The 21,337-nt window shown below is 47.2% G+C and overlaps 1 protein-coding gene across 3 annotated transcripts; it reads right to left on the bottom strand.

The window, feature by feature from the left end:
- Window positions 1-302: 302 nt before the first annotated feature.
- On the bottom strand, window positions 303-20,782 carry LOC141735056 (scavenger receptor cysteine-rich domain-containing protein DMBT1-like). Of its 3 annotated transcripts, XM_074567484.1 has the most exons (13): window positions 20,738-20,782; window positions 19,060-19,188; window positions 15,766-15,945; window positions 13,478-13,801; window positions 11,710-12,033; window positions 10,076-10,399; window positions 9,144-9,467; window positions 8,362-8,685; window positions 7,618-7,941; window positions 5,327-5,650; window positions 4,250-4,573; window positions 1,602-1,925; window positions 303-1,285 (listed from the first exon to the last, which is right to left on the bottom strand). In XM_074567484.1, exons 3-13 carry the CDS (start codon window positions 15,872-15,874, stop codon window positions 1,275-1,277), a joined length of 3,036 nt encoding a protein of 1,011 aa, XP_074423585.1. In that variant the 5' UTR covers window positions 15,875-15,945; window positions 19,060-19,188; window positions 20,738-20,782; the 3' UTR covers window positions 303-1,274. The 3 variants fall into 3 exon arrangements, with proteins under 3 accessions (XP_074423585.1, XP_074423586.1, XP_074423587.1); XM_074567485.1 differs by lacking the exons at window positions 19,060-19,188; window positions 20,738-20,782 and adding an exon at window positions 16,282-19,006; XM_074567486.1 differs by lacking the exons at window positions 19,060-19,188; window positions 20,738-20,782 and having other exon boundaries at window positions 13,478-13,662; window positions 15,766-19,005.
- Window positions 20,783-21,337: the final 555 nt, after the last annotated feature.

Below are 21,337 nucleotides of genomic sequence, written 5' to 3'. Positions count from 1 at the left end.
TCACCCCTTTTTCTTCTTCACTTTTCCCACAGAAAAAAGCTGGCACTTTACCCGTGGATAATTTTCCATTTCAGGGACGTCCATTCAAGACTTAGCCTCCAACACAGAACTTTCCAAAAAGCAATGTGCTTTGCGCCTGTCAGCACAACGCAAATGCTTTAATCCCAATGAAGCAAAGAGCAAAGGTCTTTAGCTCAATATTGACATCGGGTGTCTCCAAGTTAGTTGGCCGCCTCAAGCTAGTTTTATGGGAAGGACAGATGACTGGGTCCCCTCCCCCACCTCCCCCCAGACCAGTTTACCCCATTGCAAAGTCAGTCTAAAGCAGCTCATATCATTGTACTTTTGGGAGGTGCCCTAGTTCAGTGTGGCTTTGGGGAGGGCAGAAATGAGGTGAATCTGACCACAACACAGAGCATCACACAGACTCACAGAACAGGAAGTTCAGGTACATGTCTACGTTCATATTTGTTTAAAACAGAAGATGAGAAGAGGCACAGAAATGGTTTAAGGCTTGGAAGGAATATCTCAGAGAGCCACGAGGTTTCAGTGTGTCTTACTGAGGAGAGGGCGAGCTATGCGAGGACTTCACTGCAGTAACTGAACACTTATGGGGGAAGGGTGCTGGCTACCCAGGCCTGTCCAAGCCCACACAGCAAGAGCCAAATGTTTATGTATTGTGTCCCTACCATCAGCACGAGACAACTTTTGTGGATTAGAGACAATATTGGCAGGAGAGGATGAACTGGCATGGAACTGTGTGACCTATTGGGCAGGGAAGGCATGCTAATGTGAGATGTTTCAAGGATTCAAGTTGACTTCAGGTGCTCAGCAATGTTCTCCAAGTATTCCCTCCACCCTTGAGAGATGATGCCTGTAAACTTGTCTTGTGGCAGGAATTGTGGCCAGTGGGACCACATGCAGGCATCCACAGAGGTACCCAAATTAGACACATCACCCAGAGTTCCTTCTACAGCCAGGGGAGTGAGAGTCATCTGAGGTGATTCAGAGGGTAGCTGGGCTGTGTTGCTCTGTGCAAGTGCCTCTCTCTCTTCATTAACTGAATAGGTTCCCAGGGCAAAGATGCCCCTGATTTGGGTACGTCAGTTGGGTGTTTGCATTTGAATGTGATAGATCTGAATCTCAGTTGTTTGCTTCTGTATTGCATGCTCTTTGGACTTCAGAAACCACTTTTTTGGGGGGTTAAAGGAATGTCGTACTCATGTTGGCTGTAAATATCATCTCTCTTCTCCACTCTGGAACATCTGTGAGGTTTAGATCCCACCTGGAAGGAAACGTATGCAATCAAGACCTGTAAAAGCAGCTTGCTTTAGCCTGTCAAGCCACTGAACGTTACTAGTGTGCCTATAATATTAAATGTTATTTAAAAAATGCAAATAGGAAAAATGTGCTGCCACATGGAGAGATGGGAATCATCCCTCAAAACACCAAACTCCAACTCCACATCTCCAATGTCACACTCTTGAAATTGTCTAAGACAAGAGGGTTAAACTGGGAAAGGACAAAGACCCACCAGCCCCAACATCCAGCCTAGAAGATTAATGTAACTCCCAGTAGGATGGGACATGGATAAAGGTTACCTGAGCATACGATGCCTGCATCTTCTCCATGATTACAGTTGTGGACTCCCCAAGGCCTTGCCGCACACTCAGAGAGAGCTGCTTCTCGTCCAGAGCATTTCACATCGTCCAACCAGATACGGCCAAAACCTTGCCCAAAATAAGCTGAACCAGGGGCAGATAGGGCAGTCCCACAGCCCAGCTGCTGGCACACGACTGCAGCCTCACTCAAGTCCCAGCTGTCGTCGCAGATTGTCCCCCACTGCTGGCTATGAAACACCTCAACTCTTCCAGCACAACGAGTGGGGCCATTCACCAGCCGGAGCAGAGGCACTTCTGGAGTACCTGCACAAAAAGCAATCAAAAAGGACAAATGAACACAAATACACTGTACCTGAACCCTGCTGGCACATTGTAGGGGATAAGTGCCAACGAGGCTGTCCCATGGATGAAGAACAGATGGCTAAAGAGGACATTCTGGGTGTCCATTCAGTGTTGCTCCAAAGACTGCGTCGCTCTGCGCTGCCTGCAGACTGGCAGAAACACCCCAGTAAGGACTGGGAGTGATACTTCAGGCTCCCAGCCACTAAGGCATGCTAAGGTATGTTTCAAATGGTTTGTTTGAATCACTGCTGATTCCGGTGACATGGGACCCTGCGCCTGCTCTGTATAAATAGCAGTCTGCTGGACTGAGCTCTGAAACAAAAATCTAATGTTGTCTACAGACAAAACCTGTACAAAGGGAGCAATTCAAGAGCCTCCAATTAGGTGTCGTTTCCCATCTGAGATGTGATGGGACATCCTTGCCATCCTCCAGCTGTCATGTCAGAAGATTGTGGGTCTCATAGCTCCAGGTCATATCAGCCAGTCCCACATAGGTGTCCACATACTGTCAGGTGTCTTATATAGCATTAGGTACGTCCAGGGACATACCCATCACTCCTATCTCCAGGAACATGACACATGCTCAAATAAACTGGGTCACACATGTGAACTTCGTAATATGAACAGAACGGACAATGCCCATATTCCTGAAACTTTCTTTTGGCGTTACACATTTTACCGCAGTTATTGCAATATTCACCATATGTGTTCTGGATAATTTGCTAGGAGAAAGCAGATTATGGTAATTTATATTAATAGACTTCCTTGACAACTCTCATGGCTGGTAAAGCCAGTTTAACTGGACGATAAATGGTCATGAATGCATCATCCAACACTTTCCTGCACTGGACCAGTGTGCCAAATAAAATTAGTCAAAAGGAAAGGTTAAAATTAGGTTTTTAACAAAGGGTCTGTCATATCCGTAGCTGAGAACCTAGCACTGGGTGACAGCATTTCAACCAGCTCAGCTGCAGGCATGTAGTTTGCTACGTTTCAGTGGTGCCTGGAGACAGGACAAGAGGTAATGGGCACAGACTTGACCATAGGAAGTTCCACCTAAACATGAGAAGGAATTTCTTTACTTTGAGGGTGGCAGAGCACTGGAACAGGCTGCCTGGAGAGGTGGTGGAGTCTCCAACTCTGGAGACATTCAAAACCCACCTGGATGCGTTCCTGTGCCACCTGCTCTAGGTGACCCTGCTGTGGCAGGGGGATTGGACTAGATGATCTCCAGAGGTCCCTTCCAACCCTATGATTCTATGATTCTATGATTCTCTGATGGCAGGGGAGATGACTCCTCCTAAAAGAGCATTGAATTCTCCTGAAGTTTCCCAAAGCTCTTCATGAAAGGAAGGAGGGACTCCAGGAAAGCTCTGCCAGCTTCTCACTCTGACATCCCAGAAATGTAGAAAAGAATGCCTACAGGTTGAGAAAACAAGATGCCTGATTTTAAAGAAAACATTGAGATTGTTTAGGATTGCCCTGGAAGACTATTAGACTAGGTTTTTTTGAGCCTGGATAGAGCTCTGCTGATCTGACCTCATAGCTGACCTCACTTTGAGCAGGTGACTGGTGCCTGCGGTCCCTTCAACCTGAAATACCCTACAAGCCTCCCAATTGCTCTTAACAAAGCAAGAGATTTCTTCAGGACCACAGATTGCAAGAGACACTGGAGAGAAAACTGAAAGAGCACTTAGATACAAGTGCTGTAGACACATTCAGTGGTTTCAGGTTTCTAAAATTATCTATGAATCCTGAAATGGGACATTTTATTGCTTCTCATCATAGAGTGAAATGGACTTCTCAATGAGCCAGAGACGAAGGCTTGCTGACAACACTGCTTAGGTTTACGTGTGATCTTCATGTATAAGCGTAGTCTTGGAGGTGACTGTCTATATGACACCACAAGCCCATACCTCAGCAGGAATAGGATATTTCTGGGACCTGTCCAGCCCTGGAAAAGCCTTGGAGCCCTCAGGAGCTGAAACATGGAATACAAACCTTGATACAGCCTGGGGCTTGCTGATGATAACTCCATGATTCTGGATCAGCTTCCAGTGGTGACTGCTGACTGTGGCCAGGGCCATAAGCATTGCATAAATGTCGTGATTTGGGCCAGACGGCCCACTGAGATGAATGAAAGATTACACAAGAATGGGTTTATGATTAACAGCACACACCAGGAGCAACATGAGCTCATAGAAGACTTTCCACTGAGGGTGAAAATCTTTCCTCCATGTTTACCTTCCCAATGACATTGAGACTGAGACACAGAGAGATGTTACCTGAGCACACCACACCAGCATCTTCTCCATGTTTGCAGTTATGGGACCCCCAAGACTGGGCCCTACACTCAGAGAGGGCAGCTTCGTTCCCTGAGCAATCCACATCGTCCAGCCAGATGGGGTCAGGCCCTTGCCCAAAATGAGCTGAACCAGGGGCTGACAGCACTGCTCCGCAGCCCAGCTGCCTGCACACAACACTGGCGTCGTTTTTATCCCAGCCATCATCACACACGGTTCCCCACTGCTGGTCATGAAACACCTCGACTCTCCCAGCACAATGATTTGGACCGTTCACGAGACGGACAGGAGCAGGTTCCACAACACCTGGACCAAAACACAATTGCAAAGTGTTCGAGAAGCTTTGCATAGCTCTGAGAGGGCAAAAACCCCTCCTCATGGGGTCTTCTTCCAAAAAAATTTGTAGACATGGATGTTGATCACCGGAGCATGTAAGCTTTGCTACCTAGATGATCCAATCATCAGCAGATTATTACTGGAAAGAGCTTCAAGGAGCTGAACTCTTGGCTCAGGGCCCTAAGGGAAGCTGCAGATGTGGACAGAAAATGGGAGTTCTGTGTAGCCAGGTCAAGAAGGGCCAGGGCAGCCTGTCTCCCTTGTTTTTCCTCCCCAAATCACCTTCCCAGGAATATTCCCCAGCCATTGTGGCACAGGTCTCTGTCACAGCTGTACCATTCTGATTCTAGAGTGCACTTTACCTCATTACTCAACAAAACCCTCCCGCACACCACCCACTGATGACACCCCACAGCACCTGGGCCTGCCTTCTCCTTGCTTGGCCCATACTGCAGATGGGATTTTAACTACCTAAATGGCCCTGCCCATTTTGTGAGCCAATTTCTTCTTGGTTTCCAGCTGCTGCTCTGGAGGAGCACTGGATTCTCTCATATTAAGCACAGGGTCTTGTAACCCTTAAGAAATCTAAAATAGCACTGGATTCACTCCTTCTGTATCTCATCTAAAAGCAACATCGTGGTAAAATGTGTCCCCCAGGGCCACAGACAACTCTTCCTGAAACGTAGCCCCCATTGCACCCCAGATTATATGGCATAGTGGTACCTGAGCACTCCACACCAGCGTCCTCTCCGTGGTTACAGTTGTGGTCTCCCCAGGGTCTGGCCCCACATTCAGAGACGGCAGTTTCAGTCCCTGCACAGTTCACATCATCCAGCCAAATTTGCCCAGTTCCTTGTCCAAACCGAGCAGAGCCGGGGGCTGAGACTGCTGTCCCACAGCCCAGCTGCCTGCACACCACTTGAGCGTCTGTTAAATCCCAGCTGTCGTCACAGACAGTTCCCCACTTCTGGCCATGAAACACCTCGACTCTCCCAGAGCAGAAATTCGAACCGTTCACTAGTCGGATCGGGGATGGTTCTGGAACACCTGAACGAAAAAAGTAAGACCAAGGAAGTTTTATTCTGGCAAAAAGGTTGCTGCTAGTCACGTCAGCAAACGCAGTGTGTACCCATTGGTTTAGCATGACCTACAGGAAGAAGCAACATGGAGACAGAAAGTTCAACATGGTTGTTTTCCCTCCTCTTGCCCCCAAAGTCAAGGAAAAGTGCTGTCCAAAACCGAAGACCTCTTTCCTCCCTGTCTTTGTCTGGAAAGATACCTGTGCCCAGACAGCAAGTGCAAGTAACTTTACTGACCAAGAGAAAGGACTTTAGCAAGAAGGGCGTCTTAGCCTTTAGCAAGCAAGGCTTCTTGCTTTAGCAAGAAAGCAGAACCATGAGAAAACTGGGATATGATTTATCTCGGCTAGTCTCAGAGCCCTTAAGCATAAACATAAGGATAAACATAAAGGGGCTAAAGGGCTGAGCATTGGTACCTGGTGCCATCCAAGATGCCCAGGGAATCCCAGACAACCCAACGGAGTTAGACTTGACGCAGGACTCAAAGGAGATTGGTGCCCTTCTGGATCTGCAATTAGAGTCTGGGCAGGATATAGTGGGACATCTCAGATGACACTAGACACCTATGTTTAGGCAGCTGAACCTCACTTTTACTACTCTGCTGTAGACCCTCGGTACCCTTTATAGTCAATGGAAGGAAATGAGCACTGCTGGGTTGCAGCTTCTTTTATCTGCTTTGGGCATCTACATCAGGATCGGCCAAATACTGCCATTGACTGCACTGATTCAGTCCTCACTGGCTGCAAAGGGGCAGCAGGGTGTTTAATCCGGAGACAGGTGTCTGTGTTTAGTCAGTGAATCCACTGGATGTTTTCAAGATGTGGGCAAGTAATCAGAGGAAATCAGCTTCTCTCCTGCAAGGGCAAGGCAAAACTTCACCGCTTCTGGGAGGTAAAATGATCATATAGAAGATGAAGAAGAATGAATCAAGCAACAAGTCTTCCCAAAGGGATTTTAGGGATATAAAGGATTGAGAGTGACACTCTACTGTGTCAGGCTGTTCTGAGAAAGACATGGACATGTATAAATTGGAGTGATGACTGCAAGTTATGCAAACCAAGCCTTCAGAGCTACTCAGCACTGGCAAAGCCTCAGCTGGCATAACCGACTAAAAGAAACATGCCCAACAGTTAAGGAGAAAACAGAGAATGACAGGAATGAAAAGAAGCTTTAAAATGTGTCTCAAGAGGGAAATGGGACGAGGCTGAGGTAATGGAAAAGGGATGTAACAGTCTTAATAAAAGGTAGATGCAAAAAATAAACGGTAGTAGTGTGCACTGCAAAGTAAATGCTGGGAAATGATAGTGAGCTCAGGGTTTCCCTCTAGTGGCAACAAAGTGCAGTGCTGCAACACTTTGAGAAAATTTGTCTCGGTTGGGGGGGTTTCAGAGAAGACACTGGAAAAACATTGGTGAAAAAAGGTCTCATAAGGTGATTCTAGCAAATGAAGGAGGAAGAGAGGTAGATTAAGTGGGGTTCTGTAAGATTTTTTCATATTCTTGTCTGGAAGTGGAAAGAGAAAGAAAGATGGGCAGTGTATCTTGATTTTTTCAAGTGTGATAAATTCATTGGGATTGTCATTGGCAGCAAAGAGTCCAAGTGACTCTATACCCTCTGTAACAGGGAGAATCACACCAGTCCCGCAATGCTACTGGGTTTACTGGTAACTTACATGGGAAAGAGTCCCAAATTTAAATTCTCTGCAGAGCCAGCAGCAGGCTGGAGTGCAGCACCACTTCATGTGTCATGATTAGCTTTTGAATGGGAAGGAGAGGGGAACACAGATGATTTACCCACATCCCTGCTTGAAGCACTTTCTCTGGACAGTGCTGTGGTTTTAGCATCATAAGATGGGGAAAGGGTACCCCACAGCATTTCAAACATCCCTCCACATGCCCCCAAGGTTGAGCATCTGGTGAAACACATGAGACTTACCCAAGCACACAACACCAGCATCTTCTCTATGGTTACAGTTATGGACTCCCCATAGAGTGGTTTCACATTTGGAGAGGGCAGTTTCAGTCCCTGTGCAGTTCACATCATCCAACCAAATAGGGCCAGATCCTTCTCCGAAAGAAGCAGAGACTGGAGTGGCTAGTGCTCTCCCACAGCCCAGCTGTTGGCAAACAACTTCAGCATCACTTATATCCCAGCTGTCATCACATACTGTTCCCCACTCCTGGCCATAAAAAACTTCCACCCTCCCACTGCAACGATTTGGTCCATTCATTAATCGCAGCGGAGCTATTCTTAGTGTATCTGAAGAAAAAAAACAAGGGCAGGGATATACATTAAGTTGCCATTTGTGTGATTAAAAGTAAGATAAAATGTATTTGAGCCTAGTGACATCCAGGATGTATTTATTGAGTTGCATAACGTTGGGATATCTTCCCAAGTGTCTTATTCTGAGATAAGTGGACAACAGACAGCGTAATTTGTTCTGCAAAATACGTTAGAAATCCAAGCTAACGATAGCACACAGCTTCTGGTTACAGAAACAGCTACACACACCCCAAAGAAAAGTGAGAAATTTTTAACAGGTCTCCACCATGAAAGGGAGCTCGCAATCTGGATTCAGGACACTTCAAGACAGATCCTACTGCTGAGGTGGTGCATGAATACCCCTCTTGGAAATAGAAAACCTTCCCCGTCATACAGATGAACACAGAGAGATGTTACCTGAGCACACCACACCAGCATCTTCTCCATGTTTGCAGTTATGGGACCCCCAAGACTGGGCCCTACACTCAGAGAGGGCAGCTTCGTTCCCTGAGCAATCCACATCGTCCAGCCAGATGGGGTCAGGCCCTTGCCCAAAATGAGCTGAACCAGGGGCTGACAGCACTGCTCCGCAGCCCAGCTGCCTGCACACAACACTGGCGTCGTTTTTATCCCAGCCATCATCACACACGGTTCCCCACTGCTGGTCATGAAACACCTCGACTCTCCCAGCACAATGATTTGGACCGTTCACAAGCCGGACAGGAGCAGGTTCCACAACACCTGGACCAAAACACAATTGCAAAGTGTTCGAGGAGCTTTGCATACCTCAGAGCTCTCTGGAGAGGGCAAAACTCCCTTCTTGCAGGGGTCTGGAACTGAACAGGGCTTGGATCCATGATGTGTAAAGTGGCACTAGATGCCTATGGCCTCATAGCTTGCTCCCGCGTCCTTGGCTGGAGCTTTTGCAATACATCAGTCACCTGCAGGGTGATCACAGACGACAGACGAGCACGCAGGTTACTTCCCTAACAGTAGAGCACCGAAACGGGGAGGAGGAAATAGTGCATTTGATAGTGATGAGTCCCCACTCAGGAGCCTCTACAAGTGTGTCCATCAGGACTGGCCAACAAAGTTGCTGGCACCCTCGTCCACAGGGGAGGTCCAGGGACGCTGGCACCCTTCCTACAAATACAGGCTGTCCCTAGTACCCCACATTTCATGACATGCAGTAGTGGTACCTGAGCACTCCACACCAGCGTCCTCTCCGTGGTTACAGTTGTGGTCTCCCCAGGGTCTGGCCCGGCAATCAGAGACGGCAGTTTCAGTCCCTGCACAGTTCACATCATCCAGCCAAATTTGCCCAGTTCCTTGTCCAAACTGAGCAGAGCCGGGGGCTGAGACTGCTGTCCCACAGCCCAGCTGCCTGCACACCACTTGAGCGTCTGTTAAATCCCAGCTGTCGTCACAGACAGTTCCCCACTTCTGGCTGTGAAACACCTCGACTCTCCCAGAGCAGAAATTCAAACCATTCACCAGCCGGACTGGAAGCAGCTCAGCAAATCCTGTTTTGAGAAATAATGAAGACCTCCATTTCTGTTGTATTTTGGTCTGTGTTAACAGGGTAGAGCACTGTGCTGCTCACTCCTGGATTGCATCAGTCTGGCATGACTTTGCTCTTTTTTTCCTATCAGCTCAGCAGACCCTTGCAGTAGTTTCAGTTTCTTAGAGCAGTGGTCTCCAGCTGACTTCTCTTGTTGACTAGTCCATACTAAAATCAGCCAGCTCTGAACCTTTATCTCATCAGATGACGACAGCTACGCCTGCAGCCTCTTATTGTGGTGGAGCAGACTAGGGGGAGTAGCACTGCACTGGCCAGCTGAGCTGGGAAGGGACAGGGACCTGTGGACTAACACTGGCCCACTACTACTATCTGGTGTTGAAGTTTTCTAGTTCTGGTGTTGGTGAACATCAGGTATCTGGTTCTGGGGACTGTGAGACAGGCCAGACAAATCTCACTGGAGCTGCCTATTTCCTTCACAGATGTGAAGTCAACCCACTTTTGAAGCATTCTGTCTCACTTTCTTTGGAAGACCTGGATGTCCTTCAGGATCTGCCTGAAAGGGTCACCCATAAACAGCTTTCCCCATGACATGCCATGAGTGATGGGTACCTGTACAAACCACGCCAGCATCTTCTCCGTGCCCACAATTATGGCTTCCCCAAGGAGTCGCTCTGCATTGGGAGAGACCAGCTTCTTTCCCTGTGCAGCTGACATCATCAAGCCAAATGGGGTCAGATCCTTGCCCAAAGTAAGCCCCATGAGGAGCCAACAAGGCCTTCCCACAACCCAGCTGCCTGCACACCACTTCCGCCTCGAGCAAATCCCAGTTGTCATCACACACAGTTCCCCAGCGCTGTCCATAAAACACTTCGACTCTCCCAGAGCAGTGGGTCGATCCATCCACTAATCGAAGTGGGGCAGGTTCTGCAAAGCCTACAGTGGAAAAAAAAAAAAAAAAAAAAGAAAAAGAAAAAGAAAAAGAAAAAGAAAAAGAAAAAGAAAAAGAAAAAGAAAAAGAAAAAGAAAAAGAAAAAGAAAAAAAAAGAAAAAAAGAAAAAAACCCAAGAAAGTATCTGGCGCAGGGTCTGGTGTATCTGTCCTCCACCTGCCAATGAACTTAGTATCTCTTACAGTTTTGCATGGGAAAACATTGTGTAAAGAGGCAACACAAGCACCTCTTCCACCACCACATCATGAGCTGCTCAGCAATGGATTTTACAAACTTAAATATACTTGGGATGGTGGAGGACAAGCCCCAGTCTTGTCTGAATATGGATTTCTAGTGCTTTTAAGATGCTCTAGCCTCTGTCTGTCATTCCATGGGGTTTCAGGTCTGCTGTGTGTCTTGCTGCCAGGCCTTTATAGATGTTGCAGGTCCCTTAACACACACTAGAAGGTGCTAGATACCTAGAGGTGCCAGAATCACTCTCATGCTCTTTATCTCTATGCGCCTCTCAGCCTCATGTCAATGATGTTTTTACCGACAAGTCAATGACCAAAATGTGGACTTCTCAATATATTAAGACCCTACAAACTTTGCAAAACTCTGGTTACAAAGGAAAGGAACTAATTGGCACCTTGTTACAGGAAAGGCAAGCAGAAACCAGCTCTTCTCCTTCCAGTGTTGTCTAAACAATCAATATGTTCATAATAACTAGCACACCAGCAAATGCCTAATGGTGATCCAGCTGTGGCATATGATGACTCTTGCTTGACCAGACAGCTGGTGAACTGGGAAGGTGGCTCTGGGAATCATGAAGGGAGACTTGGAGGTTTAGCCTTGGACTACAGTTACATGGGAGGACCTGATACTAATACACTGGGAGGGATGATGCAGAGCATGGGAAGAACCTCGCTCAATGCAAGAGGTTTTGGGGAGCTTCAGAAGGAACTGTGTCTACCGGCATGAGGATGAGGTGTTGGGGCTGCCAAAGCCACTGCTCTCTGCAGTGAGAGAGGATGCTCTACCAAGGCATCCACTAGACATGTGCATGGGGAGCCTTACAAATAATTCCTGCAGCACCACTGTCTTTTACCAGTGGCTTATGTGGTGGTGGATTTTAATGTAGGAGAAGAGGCAAGACAACTCTAGGGCTTAACAGTATGAATCACTTTTTTATCTTACAGTTCTCTTGGATGTCGGGGTTAGCGCTGCTCTAAAGGGAACAGGGCCTCCTACAGCACCTCCAGCATCTCCCCACACCCCACAAAAACCCACTTGTGTCATGCAGAGTGGGATTTACCTGAGCACACAACACCAGCATCTTCTCCATGCACACAGTTATGGCTTCCCCAAGGTTTTGCACTGCATTCAGAAAGGGCAGCTTCAGTTCCTTTGCAGGCCACATCATCGAGCCAAATGGGGTCAGGCCCTCGCCCAAAGTAAGCTGAGGAAGGAGCAGACAAAGCGGTCCCGCAGCCCAGCTGCCGGCATACAACTTCAGCATCAGTTATATCCCAGTTGTCATCACAGACGGTTCCCCATTGCTGGCCATAAAACACCTCCACTCTCCCAGCACAGCGACTTGAACCATTCACTAATTGCAGCTTAATTGGTTTTTTAATTTCTGCATTAAAAAAAAAAAAATAAAAAAAAGCAACAACAAAAACAGGATCAGGGATTGCACATGGAAAGATTGCCTAGAGTTCAAAGGCAAGGAAATTTCTCTGCCAGTCTGTCAGGACTTGACAAGGTGAAGGCTGATGAGGACCAAGTTCTGTATCTTCCTCTGTGGTTTCAGAGCTCAGAATTAGAAAGATCAATAGCATAGATTGGGAATCGCATATGAAACAGCACTGTGCAATTCCCGCTGTGACGTTACTCCATGGGTGGGGACTCACTACAGATCAAGACACCCACATGTCTTATGGACCTGTTGGTGGCTTCATGTGAGATGGATGTTGAAATTCTAGTTAGTCAATGACATCTGCGGAGCTGCTCAGCTGGCCAAATGTTGGCATTGGATTCAATTGCCCAAACAAGCATTCAGCAGTGCTGAGTGGAGCAGCGTTTGGGAAATACTGACCTGAGAGAGGCCAATGGGCAGCCTGACAACCTCCCAATCCCCTTTCCATCTCCTGGGGTCCATGGCTCACTTGATCAAGTTTTACTCCCCAGTTAACCATGATGTAGAGGGGTAGGATACACGTTCAGGCCTTCCCCACCCAGTTCCTGGAGCTCAGCATTCATTAGCATCATGCTGTGACATTCGAGTTAGGTGTGGCTCCCACACAAGTGACCCACAGTCCCGGTCTGGAGAATAAACCCATCCTCGAGGAGAGAGTATTGTCACAAAATACAAATGGAAAGAAGCCACTTAAATGCTGAACTTCCCTGGCATATTTCAGCCGTGAAATATGTGCACAGAAAGCATGTGTCTCCAGGTGGGGATCCTTCACTCTCCTTGCCCATTAACTTCATGGTGGTGGCGTAAGAGGCAAGAATAGTGTGGAACAGGGGAAAAAACCCCTATGATCTTGGTTCTGCCCCACTAACAAAGCTAGCAGAAACACCACCATTACCCCCACACACACACTGTTTAACTGGTAGAACTGAGATGGGTAACCTTGTCCTTGGCATAGAATCATAAAATTGTCTAGGTTGGAAGGGACCTTTAAGATCATCGAGTCCAAACATCAACTGACAAAACCATCACTAAACCATGTCCCTCAGTATCACATCTACCCTTTTTTTATATACCTCCAGGGATGGTGACTCCACCAGTTCCCTGAGTAGCCCGTTCCAATATTTGATAACCCTTTTGGTGTAGAAATTTTTCATAATATCCATCCTAAATCTCCCCTGGTGCAACCTGAGGCCATTTCCTCTTGTTCTATCCCTTGTTACTTGGGAGAAGAGACCGAACCCAGTGCCTGAAGCAGTCAACCCCATCCTGAGCCCTAAGGGTAGCACTGAGGGAGAAATAAAATTTTGCAAACAGGCTTAAAAACCTCCCTCTACACAGCACAGCCTCCTGGGATCACATGGGGAGCAGTGTAAACGTGAGTTACCTGAGCACACAACGCCTGCATCCTCTCCATGATTGCAGTTATGTTCTCCCCAGGGTCTGGTCCTGCAGGCAGAAAGGTCAGCTTCTGTACCGGTGCAGTTCATGTCATCCAGCCAGATACGACCAGTTCCTTCACCAAAGTGAGCCGAGCCAGGGGCTGACAGTGCTTTCCCGCAGTCCAACTGCCTGCATACGACCATGGCATCGGACAGATCCCAGTTATCATCACACACGGTTCCCCACTCCTGTTTCCAAAGCACCTCAAGCCGCCCCGCGCAGTGGCTTGGGCCACTCACAAGTCTGATGGGAGCCGAGTTGGCAACACCTGAATCCCAAAACAAGCCAAGGTGAAAAATGGGCATGAGACAGGTTTCGACTGAGAGTGGAGAATGTAACATCCTTTTCCTGCAGGAATTGCATTTTGATCTGACTGGGGAAGGATTGATGGAATGCTCACCAGTTTTTTTCCAGCAGGAACATTATAAGAAAAGGTTGCTGGCTAATTAGTGGTGTAAATTTCTTGCCCAGATAGTGTTAGGACCTCTAACACATCTCTGTATCTCTATAAGCAGCTGCAAGATCTTAGTCATCTGACAATGGGATTCCTACTAATATGTCCCTCCCAGACACACATCAGATATTTAAAACCTTGGATGAGAACCAATCATTTCCAGCCATGGAACAATCCCAGGCACACTCTGACATGGTGTCTGACATGGTGTGTGACAGCTCTGCACCACAGAAACCCTAGACTGTACCCTGTACACAGTCAGGAAGATGAAAAGAAAACCTCAGATTACGGTCCGTAGGAAGACGGAGGTCCCAGATTAAGTGCCTCTGTACAACCTGCGCTGCTGCCGCACTATGTGTCTCAAATCATCCCTCCCCACCTTCATTGTGCAGCTCCCTGCTCCATACACAAGACTGTGAATGTTCCTCCTGAGGTCTGCCACTCTCCTTGTGTTGTGCAAGTTGTAGAAGAGAGCTTTCAGGTCACTTCTCTCAGTAAAAACTAGGATATCCACATCCTTGGCCACAACATTTGTCAGAACTTTGCTATCCAGGGCTTGCTCACTTGGTGCCATGTGGAGCATGGTTTGTTCACCTAAACGAAAGTTTCGAGTGCCATTTATAGACCTTCACCCTCCAGAGCAGTAGTTGGAGTCCAGGACTGAGAAACTAAGGCAAATCAAATAGCTATTGGCGCCTACACTAAGGCAACTGCCTAGAGTCCATAGGGTAGGATTCACCTCCCAGCTGCTGACAGTTGCAGTGTTGTCCGTGCTAAACAACTGGACTCCCACATCATGCAGAAAAGAAGGTATTTCCAGTCAACATCCATCCATAAGGGAGGAAGACCTGAAGTAGAGAAGGGCCTCTTTCTCTTTATGGGTGTAAGGAAAATCTAGGCTACTGGAAGAAGATGCCAAAGATCCCTCCTTATTCAGAAAGGCCCTGTCAGGTGCTTAAACTGTGTCTACATCTTTCGTCCTGAGTGCTGCTCCCCACGGCCCTTTTACACTTATATCAGAGGCTCTAGAGCAAGGGTTGCCACCTAAGGCTTGCCAGGTCCACTCTTCTACGCTGTTGGAAAGCACGGATATTTTTCTAACAAACTTTAAATTCCCAGATCATCCCCCTTGATCATTTGCAGGTCTGTCACAGCCTTTACTTCATCTTAGCCCCTAAAACATCCTCATCTTGTACCGGGTTCTGTTAAAAAACAACGTCACTGTCTTGGGATAATCCTTATCCAATTCTTTTACTACTTTTTGGTTTAAATTATTGGATTATGCTGATTTGCAGGATATAAATGCAGCTGTATTAAGCACTGACTCTGACAGGGAGGCAATGGAGGTCAGCTATGCTTATTCACTCTTAGGTCCTGGTTCCCACACAGACTGAGATTCTAGGGTGGGGGAAAATAATGGACTACGTTCTGGATTACACAGATCAGTCAAAGGAAGCTCTATCTTCATGCTTGCATTTGTTTTGTTCCCAGGGTTTGTCTCTGTATGTTTGCACAGTTAATGCCTCTAAATCTCTAGGTGACCTTCAGAAGACAAATTATCATCTCTACTACTGTCTTCTCTTGTCTCAGAAATGTTAAATCCTTTTCCAGTGCCAGGAGTTAAACCCCAGGCTTCCTGGATCTTCAGTCTTTTATTCCAGCCACGAAACCCGTTTCCTCGCCAAGGCTGGGGATACAAGAGGGTTCAATCCACCATGAGTCCCATTATCAGGCTGTATCTAGAAACCCATTCTCCATGAGTAAAGGAGAAAACTTACCCCAAAGACATGCTAAGAGGAAGAGCACGGTTTCCATTCTGATTCCAGTGAAGGCAGCCAGGGTCCCACTATGGCCATCCCTGGATGGGTGATTTCCTGGCGGTCCCATGGTAGCAGCTGAGACTTTATACAATCCAGCTCCTGAAGGTCTGGTTGGCAGGGTAGAGCAGGAAGATCGTCCTTGTAGGAGAGATAAAGAGTTAATGACTGCCTGGGGAGGCAGGAGAGAAGACAGTAAGGACCAAGAAAGGAGGTAGATGACAAATATTCCTTACCCTGACTCCTCCCTTTAATTGACCTCTCCCCCTTCAGCCTCCAGTGCTGGCCCCCTCCCTCCTGTTCCTTGCATATCCCTACGCTACTTCCCTCTTCCCATGCTCTTCTGTTCATTAATAATATATCAAGGGAAAATAATCCCTGCTAGAAAGCACTGAATCTTTTCTCCTCTGTTATTGTTTTATCAAAAGCAAACTGTTTCCGGCACTTCTAAAACCGCGGTTCTCCTGGCAGGACTACCTCGTGAACAGGCAGTGCTCTAGGAAGACCTCTTGGAAAAGGTAGGAATGGTCTCCGTGTCTGCTTGTTCCTCTGACTCTTAAATGCTGCCTAGGAACAGGGATTGTATGGAAAACAAGAAAACACTTTTTTTTTTTTACTGTGAGAATGATCAGACACCAAAGCGAGCTGCCCACAGAGGTTGTAGGGTCTCCATCCTTGGAGATATCCAAAACCTGACTTGATATTGTCCTTGGCAACCTGTTCCAGATGACCCTGCTTGAGCAGGGGGCTGGACTAGATGAGGAAGAAGAGGTTCCTTCCCACCTCAGTGACTCTGTGGATTAAATCCCGCCTGAACTGAACTGGGGGACAGAGAAACACGGCCTTCATTGAGTGGTGGTGGGGAAGGGTCTCTTAGGAACTGGCTGGGGCCACATTCATGAAGTCACTGTAAACCTCTTGCAATAATGAGAACTTCAGGATCAAAGAGCTCAATGTGAGACATTGTCCGAGGACAGCAATGCAGCGTGTGCAAGTAAGAGGTTGAAGTAGGGAGCAGAAGGCAAACAAGGCCTCTGGAGAGATAAGTCTGCTTAACATCAGCTTGGATAAATAACACTGGTGAACCTACATTCCTGGTATTTAATACTGGTGATTAAAATATTGTTTGTTTTCAGAAAAACTTTAAGTTAGCCTGCAGTTTGTTTATTTTCAGGACTAAGTCTTCCCTTAGAGAAGTGTTTTTCACTGGTGAATTCCTGAAAAGCAGACTTTCTGAGACCTGCTGGGTCAAACTCACAGTCTCCAGTTCAGATTCAGCCTGATGAAGATGCTTTCAATGCCATGGACCAGGTTTTTTGTGGACAGAAATCATGGATGAATTATTGGACATCTGTGATAGTATGATTGGCCTTGACTGCAGAAGATATCCAACATGGACATTTGGAAGCATGAGGAACAATATAAGGTGCAGGACTCACCTGATTGCCTTGTTACCTGTCTTGCCCCTGTCAAGAAGCTTTATTAGTATGTCATCTTTACTGCTGACCTTCAAGTGTTCCTAAGCTGCTATTTCATCATCCTTTGCTTTCCCTTCTTCAGAAGAAACAAAACCAGCTCTCTTGACTTCTCCTTATTGATCTTATGTTCTAAGTCCCTGGCCATTTTGGTATCTCTTACCTTTGAGCCAAACCATGGTACAGACCAAGACTGAATGCAGAAACTCTTTGGATGACAGCAGATATTCGGGTGGTTCAATTTATTTGATCTCTCCTATTTTTTTCTCCTCTCTGCATTATGGGGATATGGAAGACTACTAGATGGAAGAGGAAGCACATTTTGAGTCATATTTGCACAGAAAAAGTGTCAAGAAGTGGACCTTACTGAATCAAATGCCATGAAGAAAATTGAACAGATGAGCTGGCCAACTGGGAAGAAAGGCTTGGAACAGAGCAGCCTGCAAGAGGCACAGAGGCCATAAGCCAAGAGGAGCGATTCCATGAGATATCAGAGCAACAATGGACAAACCTTACCTTCTGTGGATAAAATATAAGCAACACCCTCTGTATCTGTGAAAGGAGCCACTGAGTCCTCTGTGCCCAGATCTTTGCCAGAAGTGCAAATTAGTCTCCCTGCTATGCCTTAGTATTTCACATTTTCAATCAGGATATGTCTTTCTCAAGTAGCCATTGTTCCTTCAGCTTGCGTTCTGACCCTGCTATTTACTATTTGCTTCAGCTTCAATTGGGTTTGTAGTTCCTTGTTTACCCTTCAATCCAATTCCTATTGACCTTGAATATAACCCTATATATCTTCTTTGTCCCCACTTACTGGAAACAATACGTCTTTGGCTGAGTAGTGTAGCAGCTCTGCATTCCTCTGTTCCTACCTCTCCCTCTGCTTTTGAAAGCATCCTGACTTGGCTTATTACCCCTCCCTGTATTTGGAGGAGGGGAATCTGCTGCATTGCTCCTTTCTAAAGTCTTCTTAAGAGCACGTAACATAATTTGTTCAGGCAAAGCTGTGCTGCAGCATTGACGTAAATCTGTCACATGAACAGGATGGGAAGGAAAGCCAAATTGTGCTAGATGTAGGATGAGCCACATGTGGCTTGAATGGAAGTGCTTGAATAGGGCACACAGACATTTTGAGCGCAGCACATGAGTGAAGGTATTTGACTATAGTATATAAGACCAGAGATGTTTTCTAAAGGAAGAAAAGACAGGAGCTGAGGACAAACCAATGACCTCACCCACAGGGAACAGTCCCATAGCACCAGAAGAGCAGAGCAGGATAATGATAGAAGTGGGACCTATCAACAGTAGACCCACCAATCACCAGGTGAAGACAAGGTAAGGAGCCAGGACCAAGGCAGACCCAGGAAAACCAAGCAAAAGCTCAGCAACAGGGCTGGGAACAGTCACACGCACATCAGAGCTCAAGTAAGGACTGAATTCCAACCATGGGCTACAATGGAGTCCCTGGGCAGAGAGTGTGGGTGTAGGTGTAGGCTCCAGGTTCAGGGCAATTAAGGCCTACTAATGCATTGAGCATCCTGACAATAAAAGAGGGGAAAAAATTCGTCCTGATTTTGGTGGTTTTACCTTGCAGTTTTATATCTCTCTCTTTACATGTTAGCTCATCACTGCAAGGAGCTGCTTCCCTGCAGGTTCTGTGGAGGCTCAGGGGCACACAAACCACAGAGACATCACACAGCTGAGCAGGGATACGATGCTGCAATCATGGGTGAGCCATACCTCGTGCCAGCTTCTCTATCCGGAAAATGCATTTAGATACCTTGTACGCTCAGCAGAGGTCATCAAGCACTCCTAGAAGGCAGCTGCAGCCAGGTGTCACACTCCGACACATGTACTGGAGATGTCTAACGGAGAAGATGCCCCAGGCCTGGCTGAGAAGGTGGATATCCTGAAGGGAAGACAATGCAATGCTAGGAGAATTGCTACGAACCCTCCACCGCACCGCAAAATCCTCGACCCCCTCTTTTCAGTTGCATTAGCTATCTGGGCAAGGTTGGCCCACAGGACCATTGCTCAGCATCATCTCTAGAAACAGAGGTGGGTGCAAACGAGCTCAGTTGAACACACAAAAAATAGGTTTTACCACTGAAGGCACACATCTTGATGATGCAAGGAATGTCTTTCGCCCCGGGGAGTGTGCGTTGGACAGACAAGAGTTTGTGCAGCTCTGAGTTACTCCACTCTTTAGAGCCAGGGACTACTTGTAACCCCTCCTTTGTCTTCCCCATGCCAAGGAAGAGTGTGAAGATAGCCTCTGGAGATGAGAGACAAGGAGAGAACATCCCTGGCAGAAAAGGAGGGTAGGAGTGGGTGACAAGGCGCAGGGAAGGTGAGTGAAGGTACGGGTAGCAGCTCTTCTTTGCAACAGCTGGTCCGGCAAATGAAGAAAAAGAGGCTTGAATAAAAACACATCTCAGGCTACCGAGGACCATGGCTTTCTCAAAGACATGCATCAGTCCAAGCTTAAGTTCTTCCTTATAGCTAGTCTGAACCTACCCTCTTTTAGTTTAAAACCAGAACCCCTTGTCCTGTCACAACAGGCCCTACTAAAAAGTTTGTCCCCATCTTTCTTATAAGCCCCCTTTAGGTACTGGAAGGCCACAAGAAGGTCTCCCAGGAGCCTTCTCTTCTCCAGGCTGAACAACCCCAGCTCTTGCAGCCTGTCTTCACGGAAGAGAATATAGACGAGCTCCCCATATTATCCCAAATGCAGCAGTCTGGCAAGATCCCAAGCATTGACCAACAGCTTTGGGCAAGGGCAGAACTGCTGACACCAGGACAAGCATTACAGTTATTGCCCAGCTAATTCATTTTTCCATCTGCCTTTTTTTTTTTTAAGCTACTTTTAAGGTTTATGGGTAGAGATGCCTAATTTTTATAACCCTTCTCTCTCTAAGTTCCAGCTGCATTCGAAAAACATATCACCTTGTCAGCCTGAAGTGCCTATTCATGTACCAGGGACGGGGTGCTGAGCAACCTGATCTAGTTGAAGGTAGACCTCCCTGCTCATTGCAGGGGGGTTGGACTAGATGACCTTTAAAGGTCCCTTCCAACCCAAAGCATTCTATGATTTGATGAATCTACACAGCAGAGAAACAGGGGCAAGGAACCCCACCTGTGTGCTGCTGTCTGTGCTCATGAGGGCTGGGATTCAGTTCCCAAATTAGACACCTCTCAAGGCGTCTAGGTGTTGGTGCCACGGTGGGGCAGCATCCAGCTGTCCACCTATGGCTGTCTAGTGACATCTGAGGGGATCTGAGTGTCCACACTCAGTTGTCAGCTACCGATCAGATGACACTGATTGCATTTCAGTCCCTCACAATGTCCTATTTGCTTTGTGCTGCGGGCTGTAGAAGAAGCAATAGTGGAAGAGAGGAACCACTGGCAAAGAGATGCCAAGCCAAAAGCAAAGAGAAAAAAAATCCCACCAAACTTACCCCAGAGACATGCCAGGAGAACGAGCCTCATGTTGGTAGCAAAGATACCGTGCACTTTTAGTCTCCGCGGGAGAGCAGAGCAAGGAGGAGGCAGGACATGCACCCAAGGGACTGGCTATTTGAGATGTCCTCCTTGTTGTGGCTCCTCCCCTTCACCCCAAAAACCTCTTTCTGTGCCCCATGGCAGGTGCTCAGCAAGTACGAAAAGCCAAGCCTCTGCCAGGAAGCAGCCCTTGTGCCATGAGCATCACGTAAGCCATGGGATTGTGAAACTGGGCTGTTTTGGGAAGCTGCTAAGCAAACAAGTCCTCTCTGGACAGCTGTTTCTGGACTATCAGTGACATCGGTGGTGGAAGACAGGGTTTTGCAAGTTGTCTTGCAGGACTGGCTTCAGAAACATGGCATCAGTGCTCAGGTTTATCTGGGAAAATGGGTAGGATCCGATGACGCTGACGCAGCAGGAGAGGATTTAAGAAACCTTTTCCCACTGCTGAAAACAGCATCTTCCAAAAGTGGAAGTTTCTTCTCGTTTTTCTCCTGAGTTTGTCCCAAGAGATGGGAAGGCTTTGCAAATTTTGTTGGTTTGTGTGTGTGTTCACA

This window comes from Larus michahellis, chromosome 28 (assembly GCF_964199755.1).
Source record: "Larus michahellis chromosome 28, bLarMic1.1, whole genome shotgun sequence".
Lineage (NCBI taxonomy): Eukaryota > Metazoa > Chordata > Aves > Charadriiformes > Laridae > Larus > Larus michahellis.
The sequence above is the reverse complement of the archived record's forward strand: the minus strand, read 5'-3'. Positions and strand labels throughout refer to the sequence as shown.